The sequence below is a fragment of the Sitophilus oryzae genome, unplaced genomic scaffold (genome assembly GCF_002938485.1).
Source record: "Sitophilus oryzae breed Bouriz unplaced genomic scaffold, Soryzae_2.0 scaffold_1660_pilon_pilon, whole genome shotgun sequence".
Lineage (NCBI taxonomy): Eukaryota > Metazoa > Arthropoda > Insecta > Coleoptera > Curculionidae > Sitophilus > Sitophilus oryzae.
In genome coordinates, this window is record NW_022146348.1 from 491,776 (window position 1) to 511,340 (window position 19,565).

The 19,565-nt window shown below is 34.6% G+C and overlaps 1 protein-coding gene across 5 annotated transcripts in view; it reads left to right on the plus strand.

Moving 5' to 3' along the window:
- The window catches only part of LOC115880903 (serine/threonine-protein phosphatase 4 regulatory subunit 1-like), a 358,417-nt gene that overhangs the window by 330,577 nt on the left and 8,275 nt on the right, over positions 1 to 19,565 (plus strand). For 4 of the 5 annotated variants that reach the window (XM_030898229.1, XM_030898230.1, XM_030898231.1 and 1 more), the window contains 3 exons: positions 140 to 355; positions 407 to 558; positions 615 to 893. In XM_030898229.1, the coding sequence (XP_030754089.1) occupies positions 140 to 355; positions 407 to 558; positions 615 to 893 (647 nt within the window). Of the gene's footprint in view, positions 1 to 139; positions 356 to 406; positions 559 to 614; positions 894 to 13,540; positions 13,819 to 19,565 lie in introns of those variants that run through there. The other variant, XM_030898233.1, reaches the window with a different exon arrangement.

Below are 19,565 nucleotides of genomic sequence, written 5' to 3' on the forward strand. Positions count from 1 at the left end.
ATGTTTTTGATGAAAATCGAGATCCAGACACCGATATTAGTTTTCGTCTATCTCCTATAGAAAAGGGTGTTTCCATTTAAAAGCGTCGAATTTGACCCCCCTGTACATTTTGATTTTACCAGTGCTTTGTATTTTTTAGGTATAAATATAGATATTAGAAACATGACAGAACATAATGCTCCTCAGAATGTTGTCCCGCGCGAATTAGTTGAAAGTTTTATTTCATTGTCTTGTGAAGATTCCAGTGACAATGAAAATCTAAACAGTGTACGTCTTTATGTATTGCCTGCTATACTTTTAACATTGGGTAAGGAAAGCTGGCTTTTATTTAAAGAGACTGTACATACTCTGGCAGGTAATCTTAATCTATTTTGTCTTTCTGAGATATCTTACCTGATTGTTTTAGAACATGGGTGTGATGAACACAGATTGATCATTGCAAGTAGTTTACACGAATTGGCAGCAATTTTAGGACCAAAAATGGCCGACGATTTAGTTTTTCCATTTGAGATATTGTTCTCCCACATCTACACACCAAGTTTGATGAATATGCTAAGAGTAACTAAAAAAAAAGTTCAGTCTGTTGAATATGCTAAAATTTATTAATATTTTAGTGTCAAGATGTGCTAGTAGATAATCTAGCTCGGTTTTTTGAGTTTATTAGTCCCAAGGAAAGGCTTTACTTACTGCCCAAAGTATTTGAAGTTATTAATAGAAATATGAAAGTTGGTAAAACAGCGTTCTTATGGAAAATCAAGGAACAATTTTTAAGACAGTTATCATTAATGGTTAAATTTTTTACGCCCACTAAAATTGTACGCCATATTGGACCATATGTACAATTTTTTATGAGTGACCCTATGGCTTTTTTACGTACTGCAGCTGTAAAATCAGTAAGTTGATGTCTTTATGTTATTTCTTCCATACAGTTTAACTCCAATAGTTCGGACAGTCGCTAGTTCGGGCACTCCTGCAAACCGGACACTGCGATTATTCAGACATTTTGAAACATTTGCCCTTGAAATCCGGGTGCGGAATATTCATACGGGAAGTTCCAGAATTTACAGATCTGACCAAACAAAAACGTTTATTGGTATTTTGTTTGCGAACTCTGTTTATATTTTTGCATTTGGTTAGTTGATTTCTGATCACCGTATAGCCACGGCATATAAATCACACGGCAGGCCAACTCGCTTTGACGGGAACGCTACGCGCATATCCTAGCGCGCGCCGCCATTATGGGTGCCAGCAACAGAAATTAACCAGTGTCGTAGTCGGTCGTAGTCTTTGTCATCGAGATATACAGTTACGGCAGCTTTGAGTCAGTAGCGTGCGGCTTAATTTATTTCATTCTTTTTTTGAGTGATATTTTTTGTTTTTTTATTTTTGTTTATTGTGTGTGATATATTTGGTTTTTGTAGTTTAGTAGTACAATGGAAGTCCGAAATTCTTTTAGTTTTAATACTCAATCATTGCCTACGGCGTTCAAAGTAATTTTTATTATTAGGTATCCTGCAAAATGACAAACAAGATTCATTTCTAAATTACTGTTTTTCTGATTATCCGTATCTATTTTTAATTTTTATGGATAGCTCATGACAATTCAGAGAGAAAAGAACAGAGGTCTCGTTGTTTTTTATAATAATGTTACGGATTCCGACGTAAACAATAAGGTCTGCCGTTTTTAATAAGATTTTTGCCAGATTATTTTGGCAATTTTCTCTACCCGTGTGTAATATTCGGACACAACGTTTTTTAAATGTTCTTCTAAACTGGATGAATTTATCCTGGATGGGAATAATGATAGGTTTACAAGATATTGGAATTACAAGAATTACAGGAATTAGGAATTACAAGATAAAGTTGTCGTACCAGATTTTTATGAGTGCAACTATACACTCAAATTTCGCATCTCGCGACAAGCTTTTATATAATATAAAATTCTGTAATGACGTTATAAGTCCATAATAAAAGTTTTTTTTCTTTTTAATGTATTTAAATAAAACCTTGTTTTTAAGAAGTTCTTTTTCTTAAATTTATTTTTTACTTTTTAGTTATGCTGGTTTCTCAGAGCCACACACTTAAACTCAATTCTTTTTCTTAAATAACTTCCTATGGGCATCCTAATTAGTAGTGGGAACTATCGAAACATTCGATAGTTGCAATTCATTCGAATAATTCGATAGCTAGTAAGAAAACATTCGTTGAAAACTATTCGAATAAAAATATCGAATAGATGCGTCATCTGCCTTGAAATATATTAATTCGGCAGCAAAAACCATTCATTTATAAAATTCATTCATTTGTAAAATTCATTTATTCGTCAGGATCGATTATCATAAAATATAAACTGGATTTTAGTTATCGCCCGGCGACGTAGGTTTCTTTCTAGAAACCCGACAGCGGCGGCGGTCGGTGGCAATGGTATGAAAAAAGCCGGAAAATTTTTGATTTTGAGTCAGATAAAGATAAGGACACGTTATTTTTTTTATTGAGGTGCCAGTATTTACACAGAAAATACATTATGAACGGCGCTGTTGCCGTATATTCGTATTAGTTGGTATTAGCAAAGAATATTATTCTTGGGTATTATAGTTAGTTAGGGATAGTATGACCTGTGGTATGACTATATATTTTGCATTTTTTTTATTAATATGCTGTTGTTACACTGCAATAATAATTTTTATTTTGGATGTAGGAAAATGATTTTTAATGTTTTTAAGCAAAACTGGTTTAATAAATAATAATAACAGTAATAATTTATTATACCTATTAACACCAAAATTTAAAATCATTTAATATAAACATTTTTATAAGTAGTAGCAAAATATAAACAACAAATTAGAAGTCAAAGTTATTTATATTAGATCCTATTTAAAAATAATATAGTCTCTAAATTTTTTGGCAACGTTGGTTTATTAAATAATAATAATTACAGAACTAATTTGTTATATTAACAACAAATTTTAAAATCATGAAATATAAACATTTATTAATTTTCTAAGCATGCAGTGTAATAGAAGAAGAATATAAATAAAAAATTAGAAATCAAAATTATATATGTTTATTACTTTGTATTATTATTTAAAACTAATATTTGCTTTTACTGGCATTTACTTTAAAAAATAAATGAAATATTTCTTCGCAAAAATCTACATGTAAGAGAATTAGCATAAACAAAATACAAATATCGTTAACTTTTTTTTTTAAATTGGCACGTGTAAAACTTTAATCAATCAATTTAATTTTCTCACCCCAAAATTTGAGTTCGATAACCATTTACTTAACCACATTACCACATTACTTAAATATGATTATTAAGTTCAACTAATTCATATTACTAAAACCCCTAAAATACAAATACATATGTATTTTTAAGATTAATTGTAAGTTCACCTCATCCCTCTTAAAAATTGTTACTTCTCAAAATTTCCCATTAAAAAAATAGACCATATACCGTATAAAATTAAATAATTGAAAGATCGGAAAATCACACAAATTTTTGGAAAAATTTTGACCACCTGCACACGTACACAATCGTCAATTTAAAAAAAACACTACTACTTTAGTATTTTAAATATTTTAATAAACGCAAAAATAGCACAGTATTTAGAAGGCAAGTTATAAAAATTTGGAAGAACTAATAATGCACTGACGCAGACAAAAATCAAACGAATACTAAATTTCATTTATCTAAAGCATTCGATAGTCGTGGCTTAACGATAACCATTTAGTCGCACGGCGAGGTTGTCACATATGCTTTAGTATACAAATGAATGAATGATTTTATTCGAATGAAACCATTCGATAGTTGAAATCATTCATTCAGTAACCATTCGATAGTCTAATTCATTCGATAGTTCCCATCGCTAATCCTAATAATAATTTTTTAATTTGAACCAGGTCTCTTTGAGAAAAATGGATGCCGCCTTTAAATCCTAATAATATGTATATCGACTTTCATTAAAAAAGGAGAACTTAAAAAAAAACGACAGCTGTCAAATTTGACAGTTCAAATGTAAGACAAATAAAATGAAAACCGACTATGGGGTAGGGAGCATCCAATATATAGATTTTTATCAAAATCGAACAATTTTGAGATTTTTTTGACAGCTGTCAAATTTGACAGCTCAATTTTTTTTTCTTTCATTTTAGCCCATGGCCATCCTGTGTATCGATTTTTATCAAAATCGGACAACTTTGAAATTTTTTTGACAGCTGTCAGAAATTCGGGTCGTGCCTTGAAGAAAATGTATTGTCATCGGGACTGAACCTACATGCCAAATTTCAATTTCCTACAATGAAAGGAAGTGCTTCTAAAGATTTCCCCGAACAAACATACATACAAAGCAAGTTAAATAAAAGTTTGTAAAATAAGCTAGGGACTGCTTTCCATTGGTAGAGATACCTCTTACCATAACAACATTAGACACCCGAGTTGGTTTAAACTCTCTGTTCCCCTTCTGGTCCTCAAAACCTACAATATTATCACGACCACTATTATAAAATAAATTACACTTGATGATATTAATATTATATTATGATGAATATTAACAAAATTTGCTATGTCCATTGATGGACATAATTTGTACGTAGCCTCTTTAGATTGTTCAATAGATATTTTATTGGGTATTTCTTTAATTCTTGTTTGTAACTCCTGGCATGTTTTTTAATTTTAATTGTCTATTCTCTACAGTTAAATGGTTAATTGATTTTTTCATGGTTAATTTTCGAGGAGCATGCGCGGTTAACGATTCATTTGGTTAGATAACAGTATTGTGTAAATAAAATTCAGTTTCAGTCAATTACAGTATTTTTTTAATACCACCCTGTCTACCAATAGTTTATTTTCTGGGAAATTTTTTGATACGTTTTAATCCGGCCCTGACTCGGCACCCATAATGGTGTTTTCAAGGTCAACTTTTATAGAAATTTAAAACAATGGGATCTGGGCAGAGTTAGCCTGCCGTGTGATTTATATGCCGTGGTATAGCTGTATCCACTATTAGGGTGCGTTTATGTTGGAGCGGCGATAAACGATAAGAGCAGCGATCGTAGCGAAGCAAAGAATATTATTATATTAATTTATATGTAGGTGTTTATATTGCAGCAACGCGTCGAGACACGGTTGGCAGTTGCGCAACGATAAGAGCAGCGCTAATTCACTGCTTTTATCGTTTATCGCAGCTCCAACATAAACGTACCCTTAGTAATTATATTATGCAAGACGAATTTTTTGTACATGTTTGTTTTTTTCCTGTACCTAGAATTTTCTGATGTACAGGGTGGGTCAAATTCGACGCTTTTAAATGGAAACACCCTTTTCTATAGGAGACAAAAACTAATATCGGTGTCTGGAGCTCAATTTTTGTCAAAAACGTGATGGTGAAAACCGCATATCGATATCTGTTATCTGTTACCGTTTCGGAGTTACGGGGTGTTTTTCAAAAATATGCATTTTTAACAAATCGCTGTAACTTTTTTGTTAAATCGACATTAAATTTGCTCAAAACTAGTTCGAAAAGAAATCAAGCAAAATGTCAAATATGCGATATTTTTGGAAAGGTAGAAGTTATTTTCAATTAATTTAAAATATACAGTCCCATTTAAAAAATCAATTTTTCTATTGATAACTCGTGAATTATTCTAAAAAGGTGGATGGGAAATACAGTGGTGGCCAAAAGTATGGAAACTTTTTACTTTTTTAAAATATCACAGAAAATATTGCTATGCTTAAACTCTCAGGAATATAAATGAACAGCTTATCAGCAAATAAAACAATTCCAAAAATTACACAGCGAAAAAAATCTGTTTAGCAGTTTTTGTAGGAGAACGATAGATTTCTTGTGGCCAAAAGTATGGAAACCATAAATAAATACATTAAAATTATTTAGTTTAAGCTGATAAACGGTACGATATGCTTCAGATAAATATAAACATCATGCCCAAGTCTAAATATTTCTCTACGGATTTAAAAAAGAAAATAGTTGAATTATACAAGAGCGGTTATAAACAAATTCAAATAAGTAAACATTTAAACATTTTAAAAGGCACCGTTTCGAAAATAATTCGTAAATTTAATAAAACAGGGAACGTTTCAACAGCTTTTAAGTCAGGAAGACCAAGAAAGTTGTGCAACAGGACAATGAAAGTAATGAAGAGAATATCAATGGGAGATCCATGAAAAACATCCACAGACATTTCTCGAGAAATGGGTGAAAGGGAATATCGGTGTCTGCACGCACGGTGAGAAGAAGGTTGGATGATATGGGACTTTTTTGGAAGAGTTGCGGTGAAGAAACCACTAATATCAAAGAAAATAGGATGGCCCGCTTTAAATTTCCTCAAGATCATATCTCACCTGGTCTTACCAGAAATGGAATACTGTACTGTTTAGCGACGAAAGCAAGTTTCAACTGTTTGGTAGTGACGGGAGACGTTATGTCCGAAGACCAAAAGGTACACGGTACAGCCATAAGTACCAGATGCCCACAGTAAAACATGGGGTTGGGAGTATAATGGTATGGGGGTGTTTTTCTCGCTCAGGGGTTGGTCCTCTTGTTAAAATTGATGGGATAATGGACCGTTTTTTCTACAAAGACATATTGGAGAATAATATGCTGCCTCATGCTGATGAAGAAATGCCACTCAGATGGTTGTTCCAGCAAGACAATGATCCCAAGCACAAATCTCGGTTTGTTCAAAATTGGTTAAATGAACATAATGTTCCACTAATGGATTGGCCCTCACAGACTCCGGATCTTAACCCCATAGAAAATTTATGGGACCATTTAGATAGCAAAATTCGAAGCCATTCTATTTCAAATAAAAATGAATTATGAGAAGTGCTAAAAACTGAATGGGCGGCCACTTCCAGTAAAAATTGTACGAGATTGATCGATTCGATGCCACGAAGATGTAGAGAAGTAATTAATTCAAAGGGATATTCCACTAAATATTAGTAATTTTTATATTATCTTGAATTTTAATAAACATTCTTCTTAAGTTTCCATACTTTTGACCAAGAGAATATTCATAATTTTTTATATATTTTTTGATATCTGTAATTTTTTATTTAAATGTATTAGGTTTTGTAGGAAATTATTTGTAGGTCACGATTATATAAGTCGTTTTATTTCATATTTTAATTTCTCAGCATAAATGACAAATTAAAAAAGTTTCCATACTTTTGGCCACTACGGTATATTCCTAGAAATACAAAACGTTCCATGGTTAAAAAGTTACAGTGGGTTTTTAAAAATGCAGGTTTTTGGAAAAACACCCATGCACCCCACATGCAAATTTTAAACTAGTTATTAGTAATTATTGGCTCCCCGCAAAATATTGGCTCCCCTATTGATTTTACAGCGAAACCTATTTACGACAGGTTTTTGAAAAGGCTGCGTATGCTGAATACATATGCCAAATTTGAGCAATTTTGAACGAGCCGATATTAAGTAAACAACATAAAAAAAACATGTTTTTGATACCTAATTTACTTCGCATATCTGAAAAATATTGACGTGACAAAGGCTTTGTAGAAATATCGGCACATTGATTTTTACTAGCAACATATATAACATTAACTATGCCTTTCCTGTACAAATATCTTATGTAATTGAGCGTCCGGATTGCACAACGAACTTAGCGCGTGGTCGCAGGCAGCCTAGTAGCACAGAATATCTAGCTACGCAACAGAAGCCTCGTTACATGTATAAAATTGTAGGTAGCAAAAGGAGACAGGCTTTAAAAGTCTGTCTCCAAATCAGATATTTTGATGTGGTAGTTTCGCTACTACATAATAGAGGACAATAAATTGAAAAGAAAACAGTTTTCTACAAACAAAATTTAATAGAATTTTGTGCAGTGTTGCCATTGTGTAATTCATATCGCAATACTTCCTGATAAAGCCTACCTTCAAATTTGCTACATTATTTAAACATATTAAAATAGATCAGACCTGTTTTTTTCAGTTTACCATGTTAGTTGGAATTAAATCTTATGAGCTAAATTACAATCACTTCCTGACGTTTGATTGTATAATTGAATCCTGAATTTTCATTGTAATTCGGCGACAATATAATAAGTATTGTTCTACTATTATGATACCACTTCCTGACGTTCGTTTGTGTTCATACCATAGATAAAAGAAAATAATCTGGTTCATACCAAGTTCATATTGTATAATCGGGAAAAAACAGCGTTAGCGATAGCTATGAAATGAATAGCACTGTCATTTTATATGTAAATTTATATGGGAAATGTCATCGATCGTCCTTTTCCAGCCAACTGGACGCCGTTTTTTTCAGAAGCATATCAAGTGATACCATAATATAGTACTATATTGCGATACATGGCGTTCGATTGGGCTTAAACTTGGTATACTATATCTTCAGTGACATTGTAATATCATGGTACCATGGAGCATATAAAGTGGTACCTTCCATAGTACATATAGCAATATTAGGTACATGGCGGCAATAGGGCTTAAACTTGGTATACTACGTATTTTCGGTGACATTGTAATATGATGGTACTATGATGCATATCATCTGGTACCATAATATAGTACCATATTATGTACATGGCATTCGATTGGGCTTAAATTTGGGATACTACGTATCTTCGGTGATATTGTAATATTATGGTACCATGGAGCATAATAAGAGGTACCATAATATAGTACCATATTACGATACCATTTCCTGGCGTTCGATTGGGCTTAAACTTGTTATACTACGTATCTTCGGTTACATTGTAATATGATGGTACTATAATGCATATAAAGTGGTACCTTAATATAGTACCATATTTCAATACCATTTCCTGGCGTTCGATTGAGCTCATATTTGATATATACTTGCGTATTTTTGATGACATTGCATTATTATGGTACCATGAAGCATATCAACTGGTACCATAATATAGTACTATATTACGTACATGGCATTCGATTGGGCTTAAACTTGGGATACTACGTATTTTCGGTGACATTGTAATATGATGGTACTATGATGCATATAATGTGGTACCTTAATATAGTACCATATTACGATACCATTTCCTGGCGTTCGATTGGGCTCAAACTTGGTATACTACGTATCTTCGGTTACATTGTAATATGATTGAACTATAATGTATATAAAGTGGTACCTTAATATAGTACCATATTATGATACCATTGCATGGCGTTCGATTGTTCTTAAATTTGGTATACTACGGATCTTCGGTGACATTGCAATATTATGGTACCTTAAAGTATATCGAGTGGTACCATAATATAGTACACTATTATGGTATCATTTCCTGGAGTTCGATTGGGCCCAAATTGGGTATACTTGCGTTTCTTTATAAAGATTTGTTTAATTAATACTTTTAATTGATTTTACGAATTTTAATTTATTGTTCGATGTCGTGACAGCAACTTTTATGTCGAACTAATATATTATTAATTGTAGCTGTGTCACTTTTTAAAATCTATCTAGGTCTATATAAATAACGTGGCAAACGGAAGAAATTTGTTATTATAGTATTTTTTAGTCAGTTAACATTTTTTGTACTGCATTTTAATAAATTATTTCCATTATTATTAAACTTATATTTCATTACTAACGTTCCAGCATTAATAAATATCACTATCAATCGCCCTGTATATTATTAATTTTAAAGGTAATTAAAGGTATTTTCTTAGTTAACATTATAAGGTAATGTATATTAAAAATGTATATGTTTTGTAATAATATACTTGAAACTATTTTAATAGCCAAAGGAATAATTAATATAAGTGTATCTGACAAGAAAAGAAGAATAGAAAGAAACACATACTGCATTATACACAATAAAAAGAATGGGATGCCAATTCAAGTCTTTTTGAATCTGGCAACTGTGCATATTTAGCCGAGCTATAAGGCCGTCGACGAGCCGTCGATCCAAAACCGAAAGTTCAAAATTTCTAATTATATTCTGATTATGATATTGTCGCGCCATCTAGTATTCTATTTGTGCAATTTTAGCTCTTTCATTTCGAGTATTTTTCTGTTGCGTAGCTAGATATTCTGTGCTAGTAGGCAGTAGGCGTTGTTGCGCGCCGATTTAACAAAATAAATAATTTTAAACCTGCCGTCATTTCGTTAATAATTATCGTATCGTGTTGATTTTTGCATAGAAATACTCATGAGTCTTTAGCGCTTCCGACAAGCCTAAATAACTGGATTATTTTTTATATTTTCGATTTGTTTACATTGCCCGAGCATATTATAATTTTGAGATAAAAATCTCTGTTATAAATTTTAAAACTTTAAAACTGACAGATATGAATACTATCATTTAATTAGTTACACATTTAGTTACTATTACTATTAACATATTCAAAATTTAGGTCTATCGGCTTTTGCTGACAGTAATAACGAGTATAAATAAAAAATGGTCAGTACAACGCTCGCCGTTTTTAGCGCACGTTCAGCTTTGGTTTTAGTTTTAGCGCTATTTTTTACAGAAAATCAATTCTGAACTTTGATCAAATGACAAGAACATTATCATTGCCGATATCTCCGGGTCATAATGTAGTTCTTTTTTCAAAATATTGCATTGTTTTAGCTTAAAATAAACTTGAATTCTGCTTGAGTTTTATACAGGTACGGACAAAAAGTTATTACGCTTCAAAACAGTTAAAACACGTGTAGGTGGCGCCCTCTACTAATAGGAGTCATATTGACATCAAAATCAAATTTCTTATGTCAAAAAACTCCCAGACACCAATTTTCATCCAAATATTGACGTTACTTCAGAAATTATTTAGAAAAAATCGAAATAAAAATGAAACTTTTACACCCTGTATCTCTGAAACTAAGCATTTTAGGACATACATTTATACGAACTTTTTTACTTATTTTTATCTGCAGAATATGTTGCCGAAGTTTTCGGAGTACAGTTCGGACCACTGACTGTATACTATCTATTTGTTAAATAATAAATAACGACTAGATATATCATTATTATAGTAAACGCCACGAATGTTTGGGAGTGATTCATCGGTCGCTACCATGTGAACTAATCTGTTCAAGGTCACATAAAACTTAATTCCAGTGCCGTGGTGTTTCAAGTCATATAATAATCAATATATAATCTGTTGTAATTTGTTGTTTTAACTGTCAAAGTCTTGTCAAAACATATATTTGGTTATAAATATAAAATGGAATGCCCCATTGGTCGCACTGCAAGCACACCAATGGACTGACGCACAAAAACGAATCAATCAAAGAAACGCGATATAGTATCGTCTTTATCAATCACGCTAACATTTTAGAATAAGTAGGAGGAGCGCAGGCAGATGATTAGACCGGGCTTTAAAAACCTACGTCTGCGGTAAAAATTTATGTTTTTAATGTAAAAATGATAACGCGCGTGTCGATTCTAACTTCATCAAGCGATGAATCACTCCCAAACATTCGTGGCGTTTACTCTATTAGATTTCTTCTTGTACTAATCGCTGTGGTTAAAGCATTTGAAATAAATATAAACTTAAAAAGGCTTACAATATACAAAACTAATTTCATACGTCTGGACATGTAGAAAATGTAGACAATTAGTTGGTGTAGCGAATACGGTAGAATATATAAAATTTTCTACCCACCCAACCCTGTTGGCAAGAGGTATTTTTCATCAAAGATATCCAGATTTAAGGGCACCCCAAGTATCGGAATTCAAGAAATTAAAACGAACGTTTGATAGTACGGGCAATGTGGATTATACAAAAAAAGGAAATGTTGGATGTTATATAAAAGTAGAGAGTAAGGCGAACGTATTATCAGAAGAAGAAAATCCTAATAATTCTCGAGATATATCGGCTAAAACGATATATTCATTGGTGATTCACCGTGTATATATCAAACAAGGTTGCAAATTTTGAGAGACTGAATATTGAAGATGCTGTTATATCGGGTGTCCGTCATACTTTTTTTACCCATAATTTTTATTTTTTCAGACAAACGAGATTTGGTACGTTAGTATATGATATAAATCGGTATTGACTGACATATATTCAATTATCAAAGTAAAACCTCTGAAGGCGGGTAAGGGGACAAATAAATCACAATCTTTAAGTGTCCAAACCAAAACTTTTCTACACTCTGAAGAAAAGATAGCGAATAAAAAGCACTGAATACCAATAAATGCATGTACATAATTTAAGTCAATCTATGCGTGCTTAAAAATATAATTAAAATAAGTTTGGGGCAATAGGTTATATTTTTTTTATTTTGTTTAACAGATTTATTTCCAAAATTGAAAGCTAACTAAAATATTGCTTATTGTTTACAAATTTGTCTATAAATTGTTGTTGTTTATGAATTTGCACGGTCAAAGAGATAACGGCAAGGTTGGGAGTAGGTACTAAGCAAGCACCATAAATACCGTACAGGTGAGAACTGCTGCACTTTGGCAAAACTTTGGGAACCGGAACCTCGATTACAAAATCGCGGTATTTCTTTGGAACGGTCGCTATCGTAACCAGAGTTGTTAAGTAGTCTATGAAGCAAAAAACTACGCCAAAAACTACGCGTAGTTTTTTGTATTAACTACGTTTTAAAATTTTAAAAATTGCCTTCAAAAGCTACACAAAAACTATCTACAAAAATATAGTAAAACATAAACAATTTAGACTTTAAACAAAAATCAAGCCAAATTCTTATCATGGAAGTATGAAGTTATATTATATTTGTTATAAGTTAAACAACATCAGAACAAAAGACAATTTTTTTTCAACAAAAGTGTATTTTCTACGAAATACAAAGTAACATTGAACACAAAATAAACTATAAATTCTTATGGAGAAATTCTCCATAGACATTCTCCAGGAGAATATATTATTTTTTACATCTAAAAGCACTACTTCATAATTCCCCTCTTCCCAGAAGGTATGGAGCAAGGTAATGATATATCGGCGTATTCCAAGCATTTTTAACTACTAAGTATCAAAAATATCACATAATAAGGAACAAATTCACAAAATATAGATTTTTTATTTCTTTAAATTGATCAACAAACAAATTTTTTAGGTTATGTTTTCACTGTTAATTAAAAAAACTACATTAGTTACATAAACTACACATTTACTACTCGACATTTAAAAAACTACTTGTGACATGTAGTAATGTAGTTTATTAATTACTACGTTTAGTTTAACAACTCTGATCGTAACGCAACTTGTGGAACCGGTATTCTCATCACTATTGTCAATGGCTTACCGACTTTTGCGGCGAGTGTCTAAATCGACTCTTACTCACGAGATATCCGATCTCATTCGGTCTCGAACCGGCGCGAATTGGCAGTGTGTGTCAATATAATATTTTATACTCTTACCATGGAACAACAGCACGACCGAGTTTCCACGTGGTCACACGTCTATCCACTCGCATCGTCTAACGTGTTTCGACGTAGCTTGGCCGTTGTTCTTTTATTTACTTTTGGGTTCATAACTTTAAATCACAGATTCCTGTATATTATATCGAATAATTAATGAAATTTCTATTTAATATTACAGAATGATGCTACGAATCCCGTCGTTTCAATAAGTGCGACCATCACATTTTTTAAAGACTATTTTACTCCCCCTAGTAGATGCGAGACCTTGCCGTTGGTGGGTGGAGCTCCTAGTCGGGTGCCTCTGGCACTTTGACTGGGTCCAAGGAGCATCTTAATGTCTTGTCCTTAGCTGTAGTGTCGTGGCCAAGGAATTGCACCAAGACGAATAACGATGCCGGATAGGACTATTCCTTCTGTCATACCAGGCACCCTCTGCTGTCTGTGGTCATGTCTCACGAGCAGAGGATGTGGGGGGTCTTGGCTTAATCGCCTGGACCAAGAGGAGACAACCTCACTAAAAACCTAAATCCTACGATGGCGGGACCAGGTCAAAGGGATGCGTGGCTAGATAGTAGATTAGCCATTACTGGTCTCAACCTTGGGGCACCAGGGGGCACCTCATTGTAATTACCTCTTACTTCTACATGCGGGGCTCTGTAGAAGTGGACCGACTATCCCTAGCGACTCGTGGGAACACTATGAGCTTTAATCCAAATCAAAACCAAAACACCACTGGTGGAACTAGGGGAAAACCCTTTAGCAACACTGGGAAATTTAACACAAGTTTCGAGGGACCAACCCCAAAGGACACTTGCGCGAGATCATCCTCCACAAATCGTACAAGAGCTACTCCTTTCTCTTTTATCAGTGTTAACGCTACCGCAGACCGCAAACCTTGTCGCAAACTACCCTTTCCTCTACCCGGCCTGGGCCAACCAGGCGGACTAGATGACCCGATGAGAAAAGGTCTCAGCGGAGCAGGAGTACGGAAATACCTCGTACTGCTTCACGAAGGATTTTCCCCGAAGGAAGCAAAGGCAAAAGTACTCATCGAAAGAGAGAGGAGTCGAATCGAAGACAATAATCAACCTGGCGCATCTTCGCCAAAGGGCAAGAGAGGGAGCGAGTCCATCTTACCCTTGCCTCGACAAGGAGAGAAAAAGGCCAAGATGGAGACCAGTTCAACATCGAGAGGCAAGCAGGGACGCATCCCCAACTTTGCCCCCATTGCTGGACAGGTGAAAATGGCGGTGCTGCCAAAGGATTACCCAGAGGTAACATTGACGGCTGTCCAGCAAACGGTTCTAGAAGAGGCTATACTAGACGAAGTAGTAGCCAGCGGATTGCAACGCAACGATCCACAAAATCAGCTTCGTTTTGCGGGTATACACTTTCGGGCAGGCATACTCGTCATCGATTGTGCATCCCAAGAATCGGCGGATTGGTTGGTGGAAACGGCACACACGCTAAAGGATTGGCAGGGACCGGACCTGGTGGCAATAAAGTCAGAAGATATCTTTAAAGAGGCGACCATCACGGTCTTTCTGCCGAGAAGCAAGGGGAAAGACTCCACCTACCTGTTGAGCCTTATCCAGGCTCAGAATTCTAAAGTACTGACATCGAGTTGGCGAGTCATCAACTCGAGGGAGGCGGGCCAAGGTCAGATCCTCACAATAGGAATTGACCGCAAATCCAAGGAGGCAATAGAGAAAGATGGATATATTCTCTATTATAGATTCGGGACCATACCGGTGTCAGGTCTAAGGAGAGACCAAGAGAAAGTGAGGGAGAAATTGGAGACATATCCCCCAGCCTTCACCTCACGGGAATCTCAGCTGGGGACAAACTCCTCAACTGAGAACCATACGGAGGGCCCAACCCCAAATGTGGAAGAATGCATATCCTCGGAGGAGGTAGAGCAACGATTGTGGAGGGAGAGAGGACGGGGAGCCCCCTGTCCTCCCTTCTACAGGAAATCGTACCCACACACTCCACAGACCTAAACTCAATCCTGTCTAAAGTCCTACCCCAGCCCTTCTCCCTACTCGGGATGGGTAGATCCGCTATTTTAAGAGAGTTAGGTCCGCAATTATGTCCATATATGGACCTACATCCGGGTTCCAGTTCCGTCGGATCTATGTAATTTTAACCTTTAATTTTAATTTAACTAAATCTTCTTTTGCATGAAGCCAATCCGCGTTCAAAAGTTTTGGAGTCTATTAGGCAAATCTGATGTTTGCGTTTTATCAAATAGTTCTCACCTGATCTTAACTGTTCTATTTATTTTGTAGAGGTACCTAAATCTTCAAATGTATGATTATGAGACAAAGCGTTACTAAGTTTACATACTAATAAAAAATATGTTTTGAAAACTGTTTGTAAAAACTAGGCGGAAGTTACTATTATATTAAATACTTTTTTAATTGATGTTTAATAACAAAGTATATTCATAATATCAATTTTTTTTATAAGATATTTACTGTATTTTTTTTTCAAACAAATAGAAAACAATACATACACAGTGTGTCTGCTTAAGTTTTCTACATATGGAAAACTTTTTATTACTGATTTTACTGAAAATTGTGTTCTTCATTTGCCTCAAAACTTTTTTTGGCAGTATCGAGTTTTAGATAAGATACAGTGCACAGTGTGTTTAAAAATAATATTAAGCAGATTTGACACTTCTTCAAATCTTACAAATTTTAATTTTTGAGACCTCATAATTAAACACCATAAAAATTCAGGTAGAATACCATAATAAAGTTTTTGATGCAAATTGTAGTTGGTTGTGAAAGAATTTTGATCTCAAAAATCGAAAAAAAAATTTTTAAACATTTTAAATTTTTGAGATAAAATCTTAAAATAACTATAACTGCCATCGAAAAACCCTGTTAGATTTTTTTACATATATTTTCATGTTAATTAATCATGCAGTGTCAAACATTAAATTTGGTGATATTTGTAAAATGTTGAACTCATATATTCATTTATTTTTTTTTGAGCGCTGTGTATATCTGACCTAAAATTAGCTATTTCCAAAATAAGTAATTCTTTGTGCCGCAAACCCACACACAATAAACAGCAAAAAAGGTCAAATTTTAAATAGGTACCTACATACCAATACAGACGAATTTTTAACATAATCCCGTTTTTTATGCATAGAATTCTGTGATCGAGGGCGCACCTAAAAAAATGCATAACATTGTAGGGCGCATAAAGGTGAAGGAACCCTTAGACAAACCTGTTAGAGGATAAGCAAATGTATATAAAAAAAAATTAAGTCATAACTCCAGCTGATTCGTAATTTTTACAGTCTAATAAGTTTGGAAATATCTATAATTTTAGTGAAAAAAATGAAGAAAGTTTGAGAACATGCTGTTACCATAATTTTTATTGTATTCAATAATAAATACACACACCGGAAATATCTAGGGATATTACAATTTTATCCAGCCATCGTCAGTAATTTTATTATTTGCATTTCTGATATAATAAAATTAAAATAAATAGTTTACAGGACGTATTGGAAATAAAAATGCGAAATTTACCGAATTTTTCAAATTTACCTTGATTTTTATTGAACTGAAAAAAATACACACATTTTTTTTATTCTAAACTGTGAATTAAAAAAAAAGATAAAACCATTTTTACTTAATAAAGGGTATGGCCTCCTCTACTGTTCATTACAGCCCTACATCGTCTCTCCATGCTCCTGATCAGGTTGTCGATCTCTTCTTGAGGTACAGCCTGCCACGCTGCATTCACGGCCGGAACCAGGTCACGAGGCATACCCATTCTCAAAATTCTTTGGACCGCGTCCCATATGTGCTCGATGGGGTTGAGGTCAGGAGATTGTGCAGGGTAAGATGTTTAATTGATGAGCATTGATAAACTCACTTACCACTCTGGCTGTATGAGGCCGTGCATTGTCATGCATGAGAATGAAGTTTCTCCCAAAATCATTGGCATATGGTAACACGAACAGAATTAAATCACGATATGTGATTCCTGTTAGAAACCTTTCAAGAAAAACGAGATCGGTTTTTCGGCCTAACTGAACTGCTCCCCAGACCATAACTGTTCCACCTTGATAAGGGTGCACTTCCTGAACATGATCCAACCGAATAAGATTTCCCGGTTCTCTCCATACCCTTAAGCCTTCTCGAATCCGGATGAATTCCAAAGCGTGACTCATCCGTGAAGAGAACATTGACCCATTGTTCATTCGACCACTGAACATGATCTTGAGCCCACAAATATCGTACCTCTCGATTTCCTCTCGTTAAGGGTTGAGCTCTCCAGGGGCGTCTGCTTCTTAAGTTGACCTCTCTTAATCTATTGCGAACAGTGTCAGGACTAACGGTTACATTATGTGTGTCCTGGAGAATTAAACTAAGCTCTGGTGCTGTAAGAGTCGGTCGGCGTCGAGCATTTAATTGTAAAAAATGATCTTGCTGAGGGGTAGTAATGCGATGTCGCCCTGTGTGCCTTTCAGCAACATCACCACTTTCACGGTAGCGTGCACTTAATCGCGATATTACACTTTGCGTTGTATTTAATGCTCTAGCTACGTCGATTTGGCGCATTCCAGCTTCGAGCATACCCATGGCCGTTAGCATTTCGTCTCTGTTAAGATGTCTACGCTCCATAATGTCGTTTAATACTAAACAGAGTTATTTGAATGAATTCTAGCCAATTATCATAAAAACATAGCCAGTACAGGTTAAATTCGAAGAATTGATGCTAGGTGCTTTTTATACATTTGACAAAAAGTGCACAAACACTTCTGCAAATATCCCAAATTTAGAAATAACTAGTGTGACTACTTCGTTTCAATCGAAGTAGAAAGAATCGGCCTACAAATATGTGGTTGTTTATTCAAAACATTTATTTTTAACTTTAATAAAATTATATCCCTAGATTTTTCCGGTGTGTGTATTTTTAAAATAAAGGGCACACCTACTAACCCATCCATATCAGCGATGGTAGTTAAACACAATACGTATTAATAGAATAATATTGCATAAGTATCGAAACTGAACTGGTATGAGTTATTCGAGCGCGTTCCAATAAGTCTGGTTTTAATTGTAATTCACTCTTCATCCGCTATGTTTATCATTGTCAGAACTATATTTTTATTACATCTGGTTAATCCTTAAGGCAATTATAAGAATATTTCAGGGATTAAGGGATACCTATTTTGTAATAACTTCCAGCTAGTTTGTTGAAAAAAAAACCACTGTGCGACGTGGCTGGCTGGCTGTTAACAATGCAGTTTCGCGAATAGGTGACCTAATACCGGCACCTGAGATCCGTGGATTCCTATCTATTTGGACCTACCCATCTCTACTCCCTACCCCAGCCCTTCTCCCTAGACCACACTTATTCTTTTCCCCCATAATGCATGGGATATCCCAAGTAAACCTGCGTCATGCCAAACGGTCTTCCGCCAGAACCACAAGACTCTCAGTATGCAATGGTACGTCCAGGAATCCTGGGTGTATCAAGGACAAATTAAACGTTTGTCTGGAAAAAAATCAAAGGTAATAAACTAACGTGCATAGAAATCGGCCCACTGTGAACTTTTGGTTTTAACTGTGCCTTTTAGAATCTATTTATCATGGCAAGTAAAAAATATGAGCCGTTTCAAAGACAATTTAACATGCTTTATTATGAGCATAAAGTTATTCAGGGTACTTATCGTTTATATGCGTACCAACGGGTAAACAAATAAAAGGTATTTGTGTTGTGGTGACAATAAGAATAACAAACTTGTCAAATATTGCAATTATTACCTTTGTAATCGAAATTTTCACATTGTTCTTTTATTCTCTGATTAGTTGTGTTTCATTGGTTGATTAGTGTTTCAATTTAATGCATACATCACCGGAAAAAGCCGCCCAAGTAATCGCTTTAATCGAAAATGGATTTAAACAGAGAGCTGTAGCTCGGCAACTATATATGACACGCGGAGCGGTTCGAAGAGTGTGTGAACGATATAAGGAGACTCGATCTTTTCGTAGTCGACCTGGAACTGGTAGAAAGAGATATACAACGGATCGTGATGACCGCTTTATTGTGTCAACAATGTTAAGAAATCGGCGTCTTAACGCTATTCAGGTGCAACAACAACTCCGTGAAACACGAGGAGTGACTATTAGTCAGTGGACAGTAAGACGAAGATTGAAGGAAAGTATCATGAC